This window comes from Macaca mulatta, chromosome Y (genome assembly GCF_049350105.2).
Source record: "Macaca mulatta isolate MMU2019108-1 chromosome Y, T2T-MMU8v2.0, whole genome shotgun sequence".
NCBI classification, from domain to species: domain Eukaryota; kingdom Metazoa; phylum Chordata; class Mammalia; order Primates; family Cercopithecidae; genus Macaca; species Macaca mulatta.
Window position 1 is genome coordinate 7,571,288 of NC_133427.1, and position 19,612 is coordinate 7,590,899.

General features: G+C 38.5%; 1 protein-coding gene across 1 annotated transcript in view; it reads right to left on the reverse strand.

The window, feature by feature from the left end:
- The window catches only part of LOC106995380 (BCL-6 corepressor-like), a 43,266-nt gene extending 26,334 nt beyond the window's left edge, over positions 1–16,932 (reverse strand). The window contains 10 exon segments of the mRNA XM_077989815.1: positions 215–704; positions 1,127–1,464; positions 1,467–1,997; positions 2,000–2,706; positions 2,708–2,821; positions 2,823–3,235; positions 3,237–3,298; positions 3,301–3,499; positions 4,371–4,376; positions 16,810–16,932. Coding sequence (XP_077845941.1) covers positions 215–704; positions 1,127–1,464; positions 1,467–1,997; positions 2,000–2,706; positions 2,708–2,821; positions 2,823–3,235; positions 3,237–3,298; positions 3,301–3,499; positions 4,371–4,376; positions 16,810–16,932 — 2,983 coding nt within the window.
- Positions 16,933–19,612: the final 2,680 nt, after the last annotated feature.

The window sequence follows — 19,612 nt, forward strand, 5'->3', positions numbered from 1 at the left end:
ATAACTTACAGCACAACTTAAAGTATCCAGACACATGTACATCCTAAGTACTACTATTCACATTCCCTTACTGGACATAATACATACATTCAAATTACCATAAGCTTCATTAGTCCAATCTGCCTAGTGCCATGTCCTACCATACTCACCCAGTCCTCTTTACAGATTTAAACTGTAACAACTGGTAAAGTTGTGAAAATTTGGGTGGAGAGGCTCATCTTCAATGCCCGTTGCTTCCACCTGAGCTGACTAGAATCTGCATACAGTTCAGTAGTGACACTGTCGAATCCGTCACCCATGTAACCTGCTGAGGTAGCGATTCTCTTTACCAGCTTAGATGACTTTGGTTTCAGAAGTTTGCCATCATTTGATTTGGCCTCATTGGCTCCATCTTTGGTGTAAATAGAGATTATGTCCATACTTAGTGGGGCACTGCCAAGGCTATATGGTTTGGAATTCTCTTGGATTTTACCAAAAGTTACAGCGTGACCATCACTCACTAAAGCTGGCTCCAGCAATGGTGTTGAAACTGGCATCCCTAGGTTCTCTTTGTTGGCTGGAGTCTGTTTGAGAGTATAAGCCTCAGGCAAGTCACCAATGTGCCCCAACTCCTCTCTTAGCATGACAAAATCATCATGTTGCTGCAGGGATGGCTTGACAACTGGCAGCTTGGCAGGCTCAGCATTCTGACCAACATTTTTTTGCTGTAAAGCTGAGTTTGGACATGTTTGCATCAGTTTTGGCATCTGATTCTTCTGGGAAGATCTACGTAAATAATCTTGTCATTTCTGCTAACAGTGCTCCCTTGATTCCAGCTGAAGTTTAGTTTTAGATTGTCGGTGTGGACTTCTGGATGAAACTCTGTACTGCTAGCTTCCAACATCTCAGAAAACTGATTCCTGAGAGTTGGGTCTTTGTGGCAGGCTGTTTCATGGGAATGAGACCTCCTCTCTGGTTTCTCTTCTTTTTTCTCTTTGTTGGCTGGAGTCTGTTTGCTAGTACAAGGTTCATGAAAGTCACCAATGTGCCCCAGCTTCTCTCTTAGGGTGACGAAATTGCCATGCTGCTGCAGGGATGGCTTGACAATTGGGGGACTGGCAGGTTCAGCATTCTGGACATTTTTCACTGTGAAGCTGGGTTTAGACATATTTGCATCAGTTTTAACATCTGGTTTTTCTTGGAGATGGTCTACATAAACAACTTTATCACTTTTGATAACAATCTTCCCTTGATTCCAGCTGGGGTTCAGTTTTAGAATGTCAGTGGGGACTTCTGGATGAAATGCTGTACTGCTAGCTTCCAACACCTCAGAAAGCTGATTCTGGAGAGTTGGGTCTTTGTGGCAGGCTCTTTCTTGGGAACATGACCTCCTCTCTGGTTTCTCCTCTTTAGTGATCTCCATGGGCCTGTGTGGTATCAACATGGGTTGTACCATGCCAAATCCGAGGGCATCTTGGTAGATCAGAACTCTGGATAGCCCATAGGCACCACATAAGGCAGTGTAGGCTTTGGGGCAAGGTGCCCAGGAAAGAGACTGTTGTTGGGCAACAAAATAGGATGAGGGTAGATAGGTCCTTTGTCATGTAAGGAGAAGGGTCTTATAGCAGTGGCCTTAGATACTGGGTAAGGAAAATAACTTCTGGGATAGGAAATTGATGGCGGCCTGAAAGCCTCGTTTGGAGACAGAAATATGGGGCTTGGCTGAAGGCCATTCTCATTTGCTTTGAAATTCAGTTTTGGGTTGCTGGCTTTGGCATCCTTGCTGCTGGTGTTGCTGCTTTGTTTGACAGGCATGGTTGGAGGCTAGCCCACTTCCTGAATGATGGATAGTGTGGTATCCACAGAGCTCCTGTTGGTCCTAGTGCCATCTGTCCCATCTGGGGTTGGAGATTGGTAACATGGAGGTAATACAGAGGTGGGGTGGCCTGCACAGGACACTGACCCCAGAACATTAGGGATCATAGTGTCTTTACCACTCATGCAAAGATATGAAGACTCTGCTGTTTTATTATCATCCAGTCTATTATCTGGTTTTTCAGCATGCTTTCACCATTGTTCTCTTCATTAGGTCTTGGCTTGGGTACTACCCAGGATGAAGGATCAGTGCGAATGATTTCAGATCTATAGATAGCACAGCCATTTCTTGGAGAAGATGTTTCTTTTGGAATCTCACTTCTGGAGAGCACTAAGCCACCTCCAGACCTGCTGTGAACCAGGCCCATAGAAGCCATCTTTTTCATATGGTCAGCTTTGGAAGCATCTACCTCCATCACTTTAGAAGACAACTCTACTGGCTTACTTGAGATGCTTTTGGTAATACTCTGCTTCTCTAACAGAGGCGGTGAGCCTCCATCTTTCCTGTCTTGAGCCACTGTCTTACAGGTGTACATGGGGACTGGCTGAGCACTTTCACCCACTTCCAGGGTCTCAGGATATTTGCTATTAGAGAGCTTGGCTGTGGGAAACTCGCTACCTATCATGTATAGCCTTGACAGCATGACTGCAGGAGGGGTGCAGATCCTGGTATAATGCTCATGGAACTCAGAGAACGTGTCTGCAACAGCCTGGGTGGCAAGGTGGATCTAGGGTGAGGGCTGAGGGGAGGCAGGGAACATGAGAGTTGTATCCCCTGGAAAGCCGCTAGTAACTGCCTTGGTAGACGGCATCCTAGGTTGTTTACTGTTCCGAATATGAGGATAGCTGTGGGGGGTTCTGGAGACTGATGGCCATCCTCCACGGTAGGCTTTTGTCTGCACAGCAGAAGAGAGGCAGAATGGCTGAGATGGCGAAAGGCACCGAAAGCCTCATGGGTGATGCCAAGAGGTGGTGGCAGGTAGGAAAATTGCTCCCTGTTTCTGTTTCCTGGAGAATATAGTGGCTGGGCCAAGTTTTAGAACTGCTGAGGTAGCAAGAACATGCTCTGTGAATACATATTTGGCAAATCAAAGGAAGGATGGATGGCTGGTGTGGCACTCTCCATGTAAGGATTGACCCAGGGTAGTTGCAGGTAATGAGCATCAAACATATTGAGAAGTTTCTGATTGTGGCTTGCAGGCCTGTCCAAGGCAAGTGTTTCTGCTGTGCTGAAAGCATTCTTTTGTATTCCATGTTGTGTTTTACATACAGCAGGTAAGCAATCTAGGAGTTTTTCAGAGACAGAAAAATCTTCCACTATCTCAGGTATATTTAGTTTGAACTGCATCTCTGGATTTATTTCTGAAAAAAAACTCAAGGCTACCTACAGTGTTCATGGCAACCTCATGATCTTGTTTGGAGTCCATTCTGCTCAAACTAGAAAGACAGTGTTTCTGGGTAACTGAAGCCCTTCCTGTTTCAGGCCTGTGTGGTCTATGATCAGTGCTTCCAGGAGGTCAATCTGATAAGCCGATTTGCATCCACCTTGGCAGAGCAACAACACAGATGTTACTTGGGACACTCCTGCAAAACAGCAGTACCAGTCCCTAAGATAAAGCGCCAAGTAGTTCAATATGACATCAGCCTAACATCTGAGCAGAAGGGGTTAAAGATAAAGTAAGAAAGATGGTATCTGTGTGAACTGCTGTTTTCCCTTATGCAGACTTCTTCTTAGGGCACTGTGCTGCCTACTTTCTTCACACCTCTGTTGAACTGTAATTCTAAAAGCATAACACAGTGATCCTTTCAGATTTAAGGGATATTAAGTTGCCTATTCACTCTGGAAATTTTGCCTTCTCAGCAAAAACTATTTCCTGCAACTTAGAAGCTACCAACTCCAAAATTCTCAGCACCACCCTCACTGGGTAAAGAACTCACACTAACCCTCACAAGGCCTGTTAAAGTTCAGATAAGATGAATATTCACTTAATTTTTCCTGAGTGCAGGAAGGCATTTTTCACAGAATAAACAACCTTCAGTGGACAACAAAAACTCCAGCCTGGGAAATACAGTGAGACTCTGTCTCAAAAAAAAAAAAAATTAAAAATTATAGAGGACACACAATTTTATAACATAACCATCAGCTGCTACAGTATCAACAGGAAGCTGCACATATGTGCCAGGCTACTTTGTCTGTCCTGGGACTTGTTTTCAAAAGTAAGTAAATATTTCGTGCCATCTTTCAAATCCCCAGGATAAAATCACCAATATGCAGCAAAAAAAAATTGGGGTATTTCCCTGAAGAGCACCTTTAATTATTTACTGCTTAGACAGAGAAGACCCTACAAGAAAAGAAAGTTACAGGCTAGTATGACTGATGAACACATAAATAAATTATCAAAAAGTACTAGCAAACTTCATATAAGAACACATTAAAAGAATAATTAACCATGATCAAATGGTATTCATCTCTGAGAAACATAGTATAACATATGCAAATCCAATAAATGTAATACCTCACACTGAAAAAAAGAAAAAATGAAAAGTACACGATCATTGTAATATTAACTGCAAGAGCATTTGATAAAATTTGACACCCTTTCATGGTAACTCTCAACAAGTTAAGAAGAGGGGAAATTTACAGGCTACATATGACAGATGCATAGCTACCATCAGATTCAGTGGTGAAAGGTGAAAATTTTACCCTAAGAACAGGGACAAGACTACTCTTTACCACTTATTTTTGTCATAGTAGTGGAAGTCTTTGCCAGAATAGACAGCAGATAATAATAAAAGGTATCCTATCGAGAAAGAAAGAAATGAATTTGTCTCTACTTGCAGATGACATGATCTTATGTTCAGAAAATCCCAAGGCTGCACCAAAAGAAAACTGCTGGAACCAATAAATAAATTCTATAAAGTTACAGGACAAAAAAATCAATATGTAAAAATCAATATCATTTCTGCATACCAACAAACTACTAAAAAGGAAAATTAAGACAATCTCACTTATAAGAGCAACAGCAAACAAATGTAAAACTTGGGTATAAATTTAATCAAGGACATAAAAGACATGTATACTGAAAACTACAAAAAAAAAAAAAAAAGATCCAATAAACTTAAACACAAATAGAAAGATTTGTCCCTAAAATCAAAGAATTAATACTGTGAAAACATCCATTCTACCCAAAGTATTTTAGAAACTCGATGTAATCACCGTCAAAATTCCAAGGTCTCTTTTCACAGAAATAGAAAACACAAACATTAAATTTGTATGGAACCACAAAAGACACTGAATGACCAAAACAATCTAAAACATAAAGAACAAAGCTAGAGGCAGCATATTACCTGATTACTAAACATATTACAAAGAAAATCTAACAGGAGCACCTGGTATTAGCATAAAAACTGACATATTCGACCAATTAAGAATAATAGAAAACCGACAAATTACTCAAACATTTATGTTATCTTTTTTTCAAAAGTGTAAGGAGTTCAGGATACATAAAGGACAGGTTCTTCAAACAATGGTGCTGGGAAAACTCAATATCCACATGCAGATGAATGAAATTGACTGTTATATTTGTTACACAATATACAAAATCAATTCAAAATAAATGAAAGAAGCAAATACATAATCTGAAGCTGAAAAACTACTAGAAATCTCAACAATATCAAAATAGGTAACAACTTTTTTGATATCACCCCAAAAACACAGGCAACAAAAGTAAAAATATCAAATTAAATGGCATTAGACTACAAAGCTTCTGTGTAGCAAAGGGAAAAAAGGAAGAAATGCCCCATACAGTAAGAGAACATATTTGCAAACTGTATATCTTACAAGGCATTAATTTCCAAAATTTACAAGTAACTCAACTGAGTAACAATAAAACAATGTGAAAGTAGGCAAAGAATCTGAATAGTCAGTTATTAAAAGAATACATTCAGGCCAGCCGCGGTGGCTCAAGCCTGTAATTCCAGCACTTTGGGAGGCCGAGACAGGCGGATCACGAGGTCAGGAGATCGAGACCATCCTGGCTAACACGATGAAACTCCGTCTCTACTAAAACATACAAAAAACTAGCCGGGCGAGGTGGCGGGCGCCTGTGGTCCCAGCTACTCCGGAGGCTGAGGCAGGAGAATGGCGTGAACCCAGGAGGCGGAGCTTGCAGTGAGCTGAGATCCGGCCACTGCACTCCAGCCTGGGCGACAGAGCGAGACTCCGTCTCAAACAAAAACAAAAACAAAAACAAAAACATTCAAATAGTTGATAGGTCTACAGTCCTCCATACTCCCACGGAGACACCAATTTAATAAGGATATATGAACCAAATTTTACTCTGTAGACTCGTTAAGAAGCTGCAGCACCCAGTAAAATGCACTGTCAAGAAATACTGCAACCAAAAACAGCAGCCAAGTCCATGATATTTTGCTCATCTTTAGCCCTTCCTCTATCTGGTATAGTGACGAATGATCGGAGAAAACCTTCCAATTCGGAACTCCTCCCTCAGGATAGAGCAACCCCTCCCTGCTGCCAACATTGTTCTGTCTTGTCTTCAGGATGCCTAAGAAACTGGTTTCTATCTCACTTGAATCTGAAGTACTGAAAGAAACTGTAGCATCATTTGTATACCAGGACGCAGTATGCTGAAAACATGGGCACATCAGGCAACAATGAATCTGCAATGTCAGAGGCAGGAACCAGAGGAAGTAAGAAATTGTTGGCAAATGAAGACCAAGACCAGATTGAAACCAAAACCAAATCACCTGAGAAATAGCATGGACAATCCTATAATGGAAATTAAGACAGTTAAATCAGCTATATGTGTTAAAATAAAAGCACATACAGGCAAGAGGCATCCCAGGAAAGGTAATGAGAAGTCCCAGAACCTCTATCTGGGGTGACTAGAAAAGATCTTTCCCTCAGTGAAGCCAGTACATAAAATGGAGGGGTGGCTGTTTCTCACATGCCAAAATCTCAAGAAAGATCACAAGACATGCAAGTAACATGGAAACATGGCCTAATGGCCAAATCAAAAAACAGAGTACATCACTGGAAACTAAACCTAAAGAAACTGAGATCACAGAATTTCCACACAAGGGTTTAAAATAACTGTCTTAGCTGTTCACTGAGAAAACAAAACAAACATAAGCAACTAAATGTAATAAGAAAAATAGTACATGAACAAAACTGAGACTATCAAGAGAGATGGAAACGATTTTCAAAAAAAAAAAAAAAAAATCTACAGCCGAAAAACAAAGTACTAAAATTAAAAACTCACCAGCAGACTTGATCAGGTGTGGGAAAGAATCAGTGAACTTTAAGATAAATTATTTGAAATTATTGAGTTAAAAGAGAAAACAAAAGAATAAACTGAGGAGACCATCAATATACATATTATGAAAGTCACATAAAAGGAAGAGTAAGAGAGAGGCAGAAAACATTATTGGAAGAATACGACCAAAATCTTTCCAAATTCAAAGATAAAAAGACATACAAATTTGAAAACGTATCAAATTCAAAAACTTAACGAATTCCACTAAGAATTTAAAAACACCCATACAGAGATATACTATAATAAATTGTTTTTTTGTGTGAGGGGGTTTTTTGTTCCCTAGTTTGGAGGGCAGTGGTGCAATCTAAGTTCACCACAACCTCTGCCTCCGAGGTTCATGTAGTTCTCCTATCTCAGCCTCCTGAATAGCTGGGATTATAGGCACCTGCCACCACATCAAGCTAATTTTTGTATTTTTAGTAGAGATGGGAATTTGCCATGTGATCCAGGCTGGTCTTAAACTCCTGGGCTAAAGTGACCCATCTGCCTCGGCCTTCCAAAGTGCTGGGATTACAGGTATGTGCCACAGTGCACACCCAATCAAACTGTTGATTTTTAAAGAAAAGGAGAAAATCTTGCCACATACCAGGAAGCTTTTAAAAAATTACCAGTGAATTTCTAAGCAGAAACCTTGAAGGCCAGAAGGCAGTGAGAAATTCAGTGAAAAGAAAACCTGTCAAATAAGATTACATATATACACGTACAAATACATGGCAAACATTCCTTAAAAAATGAAGTAGAAATGAAGACTTTCCCAAATAAACAAAAGTTGAAGGCATTTATTCCCACCAGACCTCCCTCACAAGAAATGCTAAAGAGAGTACTTCAAAGAAGGAATGCCAAACTGCAATAGGAAGCCCTATAAGACACAAAGTTCTCTGATAAGGTAAATATATGGTCAAATATAGAGTCCTATATTATTGAAAGATTGATGACGAATAATACTTTTAAAAGCATTAAAAGACAAATGCCTTAAAAAATTATACATCCATACATCCGTATACATGCCATATAAAGATTTAAGCTGGGTGCAGTGGCATATGCTTATAGTCCTAACTGGTTGAGAGGCTGAAACAGAAGGATTGCTTGAGGTTAGGCATTCACATATAGCCAAGGCAACATACAGGATCCCAAATCTTTTTTAATAAAAGACATTATTTGCAATATCAATAACAGAAAGTTGGAGGGAAATGAAGCTGTAAACGTGTGGTTTTCATTCGTAGTTGAATTCAATATCAATTTATAATAGCTTATTGCAAGTGTAAGATGTCCTATATAATCCCCATGTTAACTATAAAGAAATCTCTACAAAATACAGGCAAAAGGCCAGGCGCAGTGGTTCACACCAGCAGTCCAGCACTTTAGGAGGCCGAGGAGGGCAGATTACTTGAGGTCGGGAGTTCAAGACTAGCCTGGTGAATATGGTGAAACCCTGTCTCTACTAAAAATACCAAAAAAAAAAGAAAAATAGCTGAGCATTGTGGTGGATGCCTGTAATCCCAGCTGCTCAGGAGGCTGAGACAGGAGAATCTCTTGAACACGGGAGGCAGAGGTTGCAGTGAGCCAAGATTGTGCTGAGCTGATATTGCGCCATTGCACTCCAGCCCAGGCAACAAGAGTGAAGCTGTGTTTCAAAAGAAAAAAAAAGAGGAAAGGGAATGAGAAGAGAATCAAAGCATGTCACTAGCAAAAAATCAAAACACAAAGGAAGACATTAAGAGTGAAGATAAAGGAACAACAACTCAACACACATAAAAACAATAAACAAAATGGCAGCAATATGTAGGTCCCTCTCTACCAGTAACTACTTCAGTTAATGAATTAAGTTTCTTAATTAAAAAAAAAAAATGGACTAAATGCATAAAACATGGGCTCCACAAAGGGACTGATTTAGAGTCTTTAAGGCATGATGCTAAATATGAATGAGTGGATTACATTCAAATGGTAACCAAAAGAGAGCAGGGGTGGTTATAGTAGTAGAATGAGTATATTGCAAACTTACAGAATGCAGCAAAAGTTGTGCTAACAGGGAAATTTATAGCTATAAACACTTACAATAAAAAAGACAGCATCTCAAATCAACAACTTCACTTTACAGCACAAGCACAAGAGGAATACCAAAGTCAACCTAACACTAGTAGAGAGAGGAATAATAAACGAAAATTAGAGTAGAAATAAAGGAAACGGAAAATAGAAAAACAATACAAAAAAACCCACCAAACTAACAGGTGGTGATTGCTTTGAACAGATCAAGAAAACTGACAAAACTTTAGCTAGATGTTTTTGAAAAGGAAATAGATTCAAGCAACTAGTGTCAGATTCAAATAACTAATAGATTCAAATAACTAATATCAGATGAAAAGGGGACATTACAACTGATGCCATAGATCAGCAACCCCTAGCATTTTTGCATCAGACATAGGTTTAGTGAAAGACAATTTTTCCACAGAAAGAGGAGGGGGATGGTATGGTTTCTGGATGAAACTGTTATATATTAGATCATCATGCATTAGACTCTCATAAGGAGCACACAGTCTAGATCCATTGTATGCACTGTTCACAAGAAAGTTTGCACTCTTATGAGACTCCATTGCCACTGCTGATCTGACAGGAGGTGGAGCTTAGGCAGTAACCCTCACTCACCAACCTCTCACCTCCTCCTCTGCGGCCTAGTTGCTAACAGGCTATGGATTGAAATGGGTCCATTGCCAAGGGATTGGGGACCCCTACAATAGAGGTAAAAAGGAATGTAAGAGAAAGCTGTGAAAATTGCACACCAAAAAACTAGATAATCTAGAAAAAATAAGTAAATTACTATAAACACACAATCTAATAAAAATGAAATATAAAGAATGAGAAAATTTGAAAAATCTTACAGTAAAAAGACTGAATCAGAAATCAAAAACCTTCAAAAAAGAAAAGCTCAGGATCAGAATGCTTCACTGGAGAATTCTACTTAACAAGGAATTAAAACCTAAAACTCTTGCAAAAAAAAGTAAAGAGAGGAAAGAGTTCCACATTCATTGTGTGAAGATTTATACATTCATTCGTTCCATATTGCCCAGATAGTAACACTAAAGAAAAGGCTTAAGAAGAAAACTATAGGCCAATATAATATTTACATGAAAATCCTCAACAAAACACTACCAACAGTTCAACAGAACATTGAAAGCATTATACACCATGACCAAATTATGTAGGGTTTACGCCTACATAAATACAAGGGTATGCCAGAACATGAAGAAATAAAAGGAATGCAAGAATAGTTCAACACCTGAAAATCAATCAATAAAATACATTCTCACTAAGAGAATGAAGGGGGAACATAAAATATCAGCTCTATTTATACAGAAAATGCATTTGCAAAAATTAACCCCATTTTGTGATATAGAAAAATACTCAGCAGACTTGAAATATAAGAAAACTACCTTAACAAAACAAATGTTGCATATGGAAAATCTAGAACTATTATCATACCCAACAGTAAATGATGAAAAGCTTTTCCTCTAAGACCAACTACAAGACAAGGATGCTTGCTCCAGACTCTTATATTCAACAGGATACTACAAGTCTTAGCCAAAGCAAATAAGCAAAAACAAAATAGTAATAAAATAAAAAACATCCAAACTGGAAAAGAAAAAGTAAAAATATCTGTCCTTTCAGATGATACGATTTTATATCTAGAAAACCTGAAAGATTCCACTGGTGGAAAACAAACAAATAAAAAAAAAAAACAGTTAAAACTAATAAATGAATTCAGCAAAGTTACAGAACACAGAGCAATCAAGTTGTGTTTCTGTAAGCTAAAATATACCAAAATGGCTGACAAAAATTCCATGCATAAGAAAATTTTACAAATAGTAACGTGGCATATTGAAACAACAAATCATTGCTGAAAAAAATTTAATATACAAATAAAGAGAAAGACATCCTATGTTCATAAGCTGGAAGACCTAACATTGTTAAAATGTCAATACTATGTTGACATAAATTACAACACAATCTCTCAGAATGTTAATGGGTTGTTTTGCAGAAGCACAAAAACATATCTTAAAATAAATATGGAATCTTGGGAAACACCAAGTCATGAAATCAATCTTGAAAAAGAAAACCAAATTGGTGATCTCAAACTCCATGACACCAAAGCATATGACAAAGTTACAGAAACCAAAAAAGTGTGGTGCTGAAACAAAGAGAGAACCCAGAAATAAACCCTCAACTATATGGTCAAAGGAATAAAAGTGATAAGACCACCCAGGGGGGAAAGAAGAGCCCATTCAGCAAATGGTGTTTAATAAACCTAGATACTCACAAGCAAAAGAATAAACTTGACCCTTACACCATACACAAAAATTAAATCAAGATTGATTAAAGACCTCATGTAAGTACTAAAATCATGAAAGAAAGAAAAAAATCATAAACAGAAAGGTTCATGACACTTAATTTCGCAGTTATTTCCTGGGTATGACCACAAAATCAAAAACAGAAAAATGGAATTGCATCAAACTAAAACGTCTCTGCATAGTAAACAATCAATCAGCAGACTAAAGGGATCCTATAGACTGGGAAACTGTTTCTTCTAGATTATTTAGTTTTTTTGTGTACAAATTTCACAGTTTTCTCTTACATTCCTTTTTACCTCTATGGCAGGGTCCCCAATCCTTTGGCAATGGACCCTTTTGCAAACCAAAAGGCTTTTAATTTGAATTAATACCCAAATATATAAGGATTTCCAATCAATATGAAAAAATTGAAAACAGGACTTTTAAAATAGCAAATAACTTAAAATACATTTCTCAAAACAAGACATACAAATGACCAATAGGTATAGGATAAATGCCCAACATCACTAATCATCAGGAAATGCAATGCAGTACCACAATGAGATATCACCTCACATCTGTTGCAATGGCTATTACCAAGAAGACAAAAGATAAAATATATTGACAAAGATGCAGAGAAAAGGAAACCCTTTTACACTGTCAGTGAGAATACAAATTAGTATAGCTAGAATAGAAAATAGTATAAAGTTTCCTCAAAAACTTAAATATAGAACTACCATATGATCTAGAAAATCTGCTTCACAGCATCTCTCCAAAGAAATTGAAATCAGTATGTTGAAGAGACTTCTCTTCTCTCATGTTCACTGCAGCATTATTCATAATAATCAAGACATAGAATCAAATGAAGGGTCCATCAATGGATGACGAGTAAAGAAAATGTGGACTATATGCACAATGAAATATTATGAAAATTATGCACATAAATATTATTATGAAAATTTACATTGCCTTGATGTGCCTTGGTTTTACTGTGGCAAAATATATATAATATAAAATTTACCATTTTTAAGTGTAAGTTCTGTACCAAAAGAAGGAAATGCTATCATATGCTACGTCGATGAACTTGGAGGACATTTTGCTAAGGAAAACAAGCTAGTCATGAATACTATATGATTCCACATATATAAGATATCTAAAGCAGCAACACTCAGACACAAAAAGGAAGTGGCTGTCAGGCACTGCAGGAAGAAATGGGTGGTGGTCTTCAGTAAGCACATATCTCTGATTTGGACAATAAATTTTGGAGATTGGTTGCACAACATGAATGTAGGTAATTCTACTGAACTGTACACTTAAAGTCGTTAAGATAGTAAATAAATGGGGTTTTCACCACAGCTTAAAACCCCCGAAAAAATTGTTAGAAGGACACTAGCAGGAAAATTAAAAAGCAAACGACGAAATGGGAGAAAATATTAGCAAATCATATATCTGATGAAGGATTAAAATTCTCAACATATAAAGTAAAACAGCTCAATAACACCACCAAAACAACCCAACTAAAAAAATGGGTGAAGGACATAAACAGGCATCCAACAAAGGTACAGAAATGACCAATAAGCACATAAAAAGGTGCTCAACATCGTGAATCTTTGGAAAAATGTAAACCCAAATCACAATGAGATATCATAAAGATGGCTATTAAGGTTTACCCCATTAGGATGGCTACTACCAAAAACAAAACAATAAAATGAAACAATGTAACAAGTATGGGGAGGATGTGGAAAAACTGGGACCCTTTTTAATTGCTGGTGGGAAGGTAAAATCATACAACGGGTTTGCAAAACCATACTGCTTCTTCCAAAAATTCAACATATAATTACCATTCCGGTCCAGCGATTCCACTTTTTGGTGTAACACAGAAGAATTGAAAGCAAAAACCAGAATAGTGTTTTGTATACCAGTGTTCATAGCAGCATTATCTGCAATATCTAAATAGTGAAAAAAAGTCCACTGATGGATAAATGAATAAATAAAATGTTTTGTGTGTGTGTGTGTGTGTATATGTGTGTGTGTGTGTGTGTGTGTGTGTATATATATATATATATATGGCATGAATGAACCTTTAAGATACTATGCAAGTGAATGAAACCATTTGCAAAACAACAAACACTTTATTTAACTTACATGTGTTACTTAGAATAGTGAAATTTGTCGACACAAATTGGAATTGTGGTTGATATGGTTGATATAGCCGAGTGGGGAAACAGCTTTTAATGGATTTAAAGTTTCAGTTAGGGAAAATAAAGAAATTCTGAGGATGTAGAGTAGTGATGATTGAACAACAATTTAGATGTACCTAATGCCACAGAACCTATACTTAAAATGGTAAATTTTATATTATATGGTATATATAACCATAATAAATCTAAAGCACATGAAAGAAAAAAAAAATCCGAAAAAGAAAAAAGAAAATACTCAACTATTGGGGGGTAAGAATGTTGCAGCCCCAATGGAAAAGAGCCTGAAATTTCCTCAAAGAAACAAAGAAATAGGAAGTTGGACTGAGGACATGATTAGCACCAAGGTGTCTTCCACTGTCTCTGCCTTCTCTGTATAGACTGAATATTGAGATTTATTAAAGTCCACACATTACACTTCTCAAGTAGCACAGACAAAATGGAAGGCATCTTAGAAACCACCCAATATAACACAAATCAATGTCTCTCATTTCTTTATGAAAGCACCAAAGAGCTCGTCCCTAGAAAAGGAGAGGCTGAGAACAAAAATCATTTTCATGTAAATCATTTTGCATAAAATTAATCTGTATCAAGTAGAAGACTCCAATAATGCCCTCAAGGTTGCCAGCAGAATCATATAAGAAGCATTGCAGAGGGAAATACTACCCACTGTTGCTATCTGCTGCCATCGCCCTCCTGCTTGTCTACACACATCCACGCTCCCAAGTTCTGCAGTTACAACAAAATGAGTCTTAGCGAGGAAAGAAGAGGAGAGAACTGGAAATTCAGAGTAGAAAGTTCAGTGACCAAGTACTTGACTCTCATCAGTGGCAATATAGAGAGAAGGAGAAATGTCCTTTCCTCTTGGTAGACCAAAGTTCTCTAACACTTACTACACACCAATTGGCCTTGGCAATCCAACTTATTTTTCCCATGCCTGTACCTTCTGTCCCCACCGAAATCTTCATGAAAAGAAACTACATGGTGAATGGTGCAGTTCCACATGCCACAGGGAGACTCTAGTATACCAAAAGTCTCATTGATAATACTGCTGAGCTTACTAGGAAATGGACACAGAAGATACCATCCCTCTACCTTAACCCACCCCCATCTCCACTTCCACAGTCATTCAGGCAACCTTCCAAATTGAATGAAGCTTTGCCTCCCATTGTTGGCCCTTCCTCCCCTACAAAGATACAAGTGAGGTGTAAGCAACCATTGGGGATAAAGCAGAGGACGGCAGTGCAGGCCCTGGGAAGTACTGAGGAAAAGGAACTAGCCAGTAAATCAGCAAGGAGAGTATAGGACAAATCCAGGCTTCCCCATAGAACCCCTCATGCAAAAGCATCTTGGGACAGGTGCTTCTCCCAGATCAACTCTTGCTGAGGGACTCTCTTCTCCATTAATCTCTCAAGCTACTACATCTGCTTTTTTGTTCCTCTCACTTTTTACACATTGTGCCACATGCTGAACCCTTAGGGAGTTATTTGCCTATGTGACAGCAGAAGCATTTGAATGTTGGGGTCCCTCAATAGGAGAGGTCACAAAAGAAGAAATATGTATCAAACATGGTGAATTAGCATTACTTCTTCTCCCACAAGCACTTTCTTGATCTGGTCCTAACAGAACTTGTTCCCACTCACAGTGATGGGTGAGAGGGGTTTGTTTAGGGAGGGACAGATCCAAAATAGGCAGATCTACAATAACATTTATTTAAACCCTGAGTGCCTGTCAAAGCACTTGCCTCCATTAGAGTATCATAGGAAAAAAACGCACTTGAGCTAGGTGTTCTAAGTCATGCCTGTAATCCCAGCACTGTAGGAGGCCAAGACAGGAGGATCACTCTAGCCCAGGAGTTTGAGACCAGCCTGCACAACAAAGCAAGACTTACATCTACAAAAACTTAAAATAAAACACTTAGCCAAGTGGGTGGTATGCACCTGTAGTCCCAGCTCTTCTAGGGGCTGAGGTGGGAGGATCATTTGTCCAAGTGTTAGAGGCTGTAGTCAGCTATGAGCATACTAATGGACTCAAGCATGGGTGACAACACAAAACCTTGTCTCTAATAATAATAATAACAATAATAATAATAATGTACTTAGTAAGCCCCTCTATCCAACAAAATAGAACAAACTCTACCATAAAGCTAATGGCAGCATTTATGAGTATATACAGGGAATATAAAGAAACTTTACTCAGGAGTTCTGAGATTCTTTGCTCTTAATCCAAAGTCTGGGAGTCCATGGAAAGCAGGATGAGGGCCAGAGCACAAAGTTGGAATCCATTTTCTTTACAAGGGACTAAGAGAAACCCATGGGTGCTGCTTAATCTTAGAAGTCTAAAAACACAAAAGAAAGCCTTAGAAAAACTTCAGGGTACCAACTGCCCATGGTTACTTTTCTGGTTGATCAGAGTTCAGTCACTCCTCCTTGCTCCATGGGACTATACACACTATAACACATTCAATCACCTCCAAAGAGCATCAAGCAGATGTAAGCATGCTAGTACAAATGAGGCCTACCTTGGAGCACAATAGAAAGTGACTAATACATTGCATACAATTAAAAATATTTTTTCTATAATTTGCATTTACTTCAGAAAAATGCCAACCAAAGTCCCTCCTCAAAAGCACAGATCAAATCTGAAAGTACAAGCCCAGCTGTAAACAGGAAAAGGCCTCTAATGTTTTCACACTACAGGCTTGTTTATCTGTAAGCCTTTCCTCCAGAAGAAACTCAAGCAGGTAAAATGGAAGCAACAGTCCTCCAGAAGATAGCATAAGTCATAAAAAGACACCAATTTATGGAACTGGCAAGAAGTTTAGGTATCACTCCAGAAGCATTTCTGTGATCCCCATTAGGTATCCTAAGTATATGTAAAAGCCCATGTTAAAACTTAGGGAGACTGGAGGGAGGGGAAATGGAAATGGTAACAAAGAAATGCAAGCATCCTGCAGGTATTCACCAAAGATTCAAAGTCATGTAGAAGGGCAGGATACAGATTAAGTCAGCCCTAAATGACTCTCTGAACCCCAGGTTCTATGGTTAAAAGCTATCAACTTCAGAGTTCCTAAGGGGTAAATTTTTACACTAAGTTTACCCCAACCCAGCCAAAAGGCAGACCCACATTTCTGATCATCTTCACTTTGCCTGCTTTGGTGACTTGGGCATTTGAAGGATTCATTGAATAGTCAGCACTGCAAATTGATCTGCTTCCCAACATGATGCCTCTCTGAAGTACCTGGAGAGGTGCCAGGAACTTGGAAATGGCCTATGACTATGAACATCTAGTTTAATAAGTCACAGAGTGGATGATACAGTAGGCTGACCTGAAGACTACACTTTTGCATCCTATAATTGAAGGCAAAAATAATTCTGAAAAGGGTAAGGCTTATAAGGGATACAGATTGTCAAAAGCCAGCTGGCATTCTTTCTTCCTAAATATACCCTCTTTGAGTCCTGGACCCTACAATGTTGCATTTCCAATCTGGTAAACAGCGTCAAGTGTAAGGAACAGAGCACACTCCTGTTTCCAACTTGTCTGAAATAACAAGGCCATTTCAGAAGGAAACAGTGACTTTCAGAGTATTCTGCAATTTCCAGGACTATTATTACATAACTAATGTATTATTAAATACTTATTTAACTAAATTAATAATTTTTACAGCAGGCTTATTACTTACCACTTAAAAGTTATTTTCTCAAATCTTAAAAATTCTGTTTCAAGCAGCTGAGAAGCCAGGTGTACAGATCCTGGCCAAACTCCTCCAGGCAGAAACACTCATGACCCTGTACGCCTTCTGCCATCACCTCCGCCTAACAAGTTCCCTAAACCACAAAATACAAACCATCTTGCACCTCATCCCAATTCTGGGAAGTCAGAAAGATGTGTGTTAAGGAAGTTCAGCTTAGCTTTCTCAGTCGAAGACATTCTGGCCAGAAACTAGCAGCCATCTCTGCACTTCCTCTGTGGGTTTACATACTGTGGGCTTTATAAGTGCTGAGGAAAGAAGACTAGAGACACTGTGCTAATCCTTGCCAATAGCTTTTACACTATTTACAAATCATGATTGATGTAAACAGCCTTCGTATTCCTCTTATCAAAGTCAAAACCAAGACTAGTGATACAGCTACAGATCAAACCTTAACGGCAGTTCAAAACAAGTCCCATACTGGTCAGCTGCACCAGAGACATCATAAGCAAAAGAACCCTGCCATTTCTTATAGATTTCTGTGTGGTTTATCAGCCCTCTCCCAGAATTTTCTCCTTGTGGTAAAAAGAAAGCATGATTCCTACAGCCCATTTCCTCAGCTAGAAATAAAGGTTGTTCAAACCTCTAGGATTGATTGCTACACTCAGCAAAAGCAGGAGCTGATCTACCCTGGACATGCTGAGGTTTTGCAAGTAAGTCCTACAGGTATCTGTGCATGTCACAAAGGTCTGATCTGTCCTATAGCCCACAGCATTCGTTTTGTAAATTGGCCACCTCAATGTCTCCTTTATGATATTTGGTTAACTTCATTTTCATAGTATCATTATTAGACCAAATTACAAGACTAGTCAGTCCTTAAATATACTTCAACTAAATACTTACATGAGGCACATTATATGGTTTACCAAAGGCATTACCTTGTATCATAAACTTTCACTAGAAATACAACTGCCCTAGACACAAATCTTGGTCTCTCTCTAAAGAATATTTTTGATATATAATTGACATTGTACTGAACAATTAAATTTACCAGGTCAGTTTACCTCCCATCTTAGCTCCTTGTTTTTTTGTTTTGTTTTGTTTTGTTTGCTGTTGTTGTTTTGGTTTGGTTTTTGTTGTTGTTTAGGTTTGGTTTTTGTTTTATGTTTCTTTCTTTTTGAGATGGAGTTCCACTGTTGTCACCCAGGATGGAGTGCAATGGTGCGATCTCAGCTCACTGCAACCTCTGCCTCCCAGGTTCAAGAGATTCTCCTGTCTCAGCCTCCCGAGTAGCTGGGATTACAGTTGTGTGCCACCACGCCCAACCAATTTTTGTATTTTTAGTACAGATGGGGTTTCACCAGGTTGGCCACGCTGGTCTCAAACTCTTGACCTCAAGTGATCCACCCATTTTGGCCTCCTAAAGTGCTGGGATTATAGGCATGAGCCACCATGCCCACCTTGCTTTATAAACAGTATTTACCCAACTACAATTATTTTGAAGTAGATAGCTTGGGCCTTGCTTATATCAAAACATAGCTTTAACTGAGTGTACTCAGAGAAGGGGTGAAGGTGGGGAGTGCAAGGACAGGAAATTATTTTCAAGTCTTTTTGTTTTCTTCAACAACAGAGGCAGTGGTGGAACTGGGCAAGTCAAAATGTATGTTCCAGCTTTTGGTCTGATTAAAACTTGGTTTATTGTCTAGAAACCTTGTTAAATGCCTTGTTAAATGCTTTGAATCTCCCAGCAGTTCTGTACAAATTCTGTACAGCAGTTCTGTACAAAATCTCCCAGCAGTTCTGTACAAGTTCTGTACAGCAGTTCTGTACAAATGCAAACTTGAATAGCTCTAGGCCTACTACATCTTAAAAAAAAAAAAAAGAAAAGAAAAGAAAGAAATGTAATGTCCAAACAATGTAAATCCTAGACAAGTGTCATATTATCACATGACAAGTGCCAAGGCATTTCATGTCAAAAACCCATGAATCTACATCCTTCAACCTTTGTAATGTGTTTTTCTGTTGACAGTATAATTTGTTTTTCTATTGACAGCATTTTATACAGCATTTAGTAAGCACAGCCTGATTTTGTTTCACTGCGACTCTGAGCAAAATAAAGGGTAGAAAACCAGTAAGGGTAGGAAGAGTAGTCTACAGAAGAGCGTCATGCTGGAGATATGTCTTCAGGTGGGTAAGGAAAAATAGCATTTA